At 25.0% G+C, this 1,442-nt stretch overlaps 1 protein-coding gene across 1 annotated transcript in view; it reads right to left on the reverse strand.

Annotated features, from left to right (window-relative positions):
• Nucleotides 1–278: 278 nt before the first annotated feature.
• LOC106685811 (uncharacterized) overlaps nucleotides 279–1,442 on the reverse strand; it is a 16,031-nt gene continuing 14,867 nt past the window's right edge. Inside the window, exon 13 of the mRNA XM_014428736.2 lies at nucleotides 279–481. Coding sequence (XP_014284222.1) covers nucleotides 372–481 — 110 coding nt within the window. The 3' untranslated portion in view covers nucleotides 279–371. The remainder of the gene's footprint in view (nucleotides 482–1,442) is intronic.

The raw sequence follows: 1,442 nt of genomic DNA on the forward strand, positions 1-1,442 counted from the left end.
ACAGTAGATTTAATAACTTTTATTTCAACCCATAAGAGGATATTTAGACTTAAAGGCTCTCTTATAAGTATAAGATAATCTAAACATAGAAAAGTGTATTTTGAGGAAAAAAGGAAAAACTGTTACAATTATTAATATAAGTAATAAGTTAAAATTATTAATTTTATCATGAAATTCTAATAAAAATAATAACTTAAAATAAAATCCTAGATGTATGAGAATAAATGGTTCAAGTGAAGAATCAATAGTTTAAAATAACAAAAAAAAAAAAAATTTATTTAAAAAAATATATACATCAGTAATTAATCAAATTTTTACAATAAATATTTACAATATAACAAGTAAAATTAAACCTAATAACTTAAATACTCTCATCTTTTCTTTGGTTGAATAAACTTGTAAGGCCTCTTATTGCTCTGCTGGTTTCCGAAACCACCTCCTTTTCGTTGTCGCGGCCTCATCCCTTTAAAACTATTGATATCTAAGGCTATGGTTAAGGAAATACTGCAGGACTCAAACTTCTACCAGACATACAAAAACAATCCTAAAATTTTCATAATTTTTCATTAGTATTAATATCCTGGAAACTACCAACCACACAAAAACTACTATGCAAAGCTTTTTTAAATTAGAGTACATTTTCTAAAATTTAAGCCTTTATAAAGCTCTGAAAATCTAATAGTACCTGAGGCACAGTTTTCCAAAAACAAGGAATCAACATTTTATTTTATATATATAAATAATTGACTGTATTATTTGAAATAATAAAGAAGATGGGTGCGGTCAAAAGAAACCAAAATAGTTAACAATTATTTATTTGCCAACATTTCGTCCCACTTTGTAGAGCTTTATCACGGCTAAAAAGATACAAAAAACAACTAAAAATATTACGTGTTATTAAGTCTTCTGTTTATTTTTAACTTAAAGTTAGCGTATCATTTTTTTCGTGCGTCACTGCCTATTTTATATTAATACTATTTTCTTTCATTTGTATATAATTTTCTTTTTACATAATTTTAACCACACCTTAATTTACCTTTTTGTATCTAATGATCATATTATGCCAAAATATTTTTAGTTGTTTTTTGTATCTTTTTAACCCTGATGAAGCTCTACAAAGTGGGGCGAAACGTCAGTAAATAAATAGTTGTTAGCTATTTTTATATCTTTTGACCGCACCACTGACCATCTTCATAATTTTAATACTATATTTTGACAATCATGAAAACTGCTACTGCTATGAAAAAGATTTTATACAACATTTAAGGAAAATTAAGAAGCTTTATATTAAGCACTAATGAGTGCCTCTATGAATGAATTTCACTTTTTTGTTGTTTTGTTTTTTATTTATTAAGTTATGTATTATGAATTATTTAAATTCTTATTAAAGAATATGTAATTTATTATATATATGAACACTGCTTTATATAATGTGATAAAAT

Source organism: Halyomorpha halys, unplaced genomic scaffold, assembly GCF_000696795.3.
Source record: "Halyomorpha halys isolate HHAL.00 unplaced genomic scaffold, Hhal_1.1 Scaffold746.1, whole genome shotgun sequence".
NCBI lineage: Eukaryota > Metazoa > Arthropoda > Insecta > Hemiptera > Pentatomidae > Halyomorpha > Halyomorpha halys.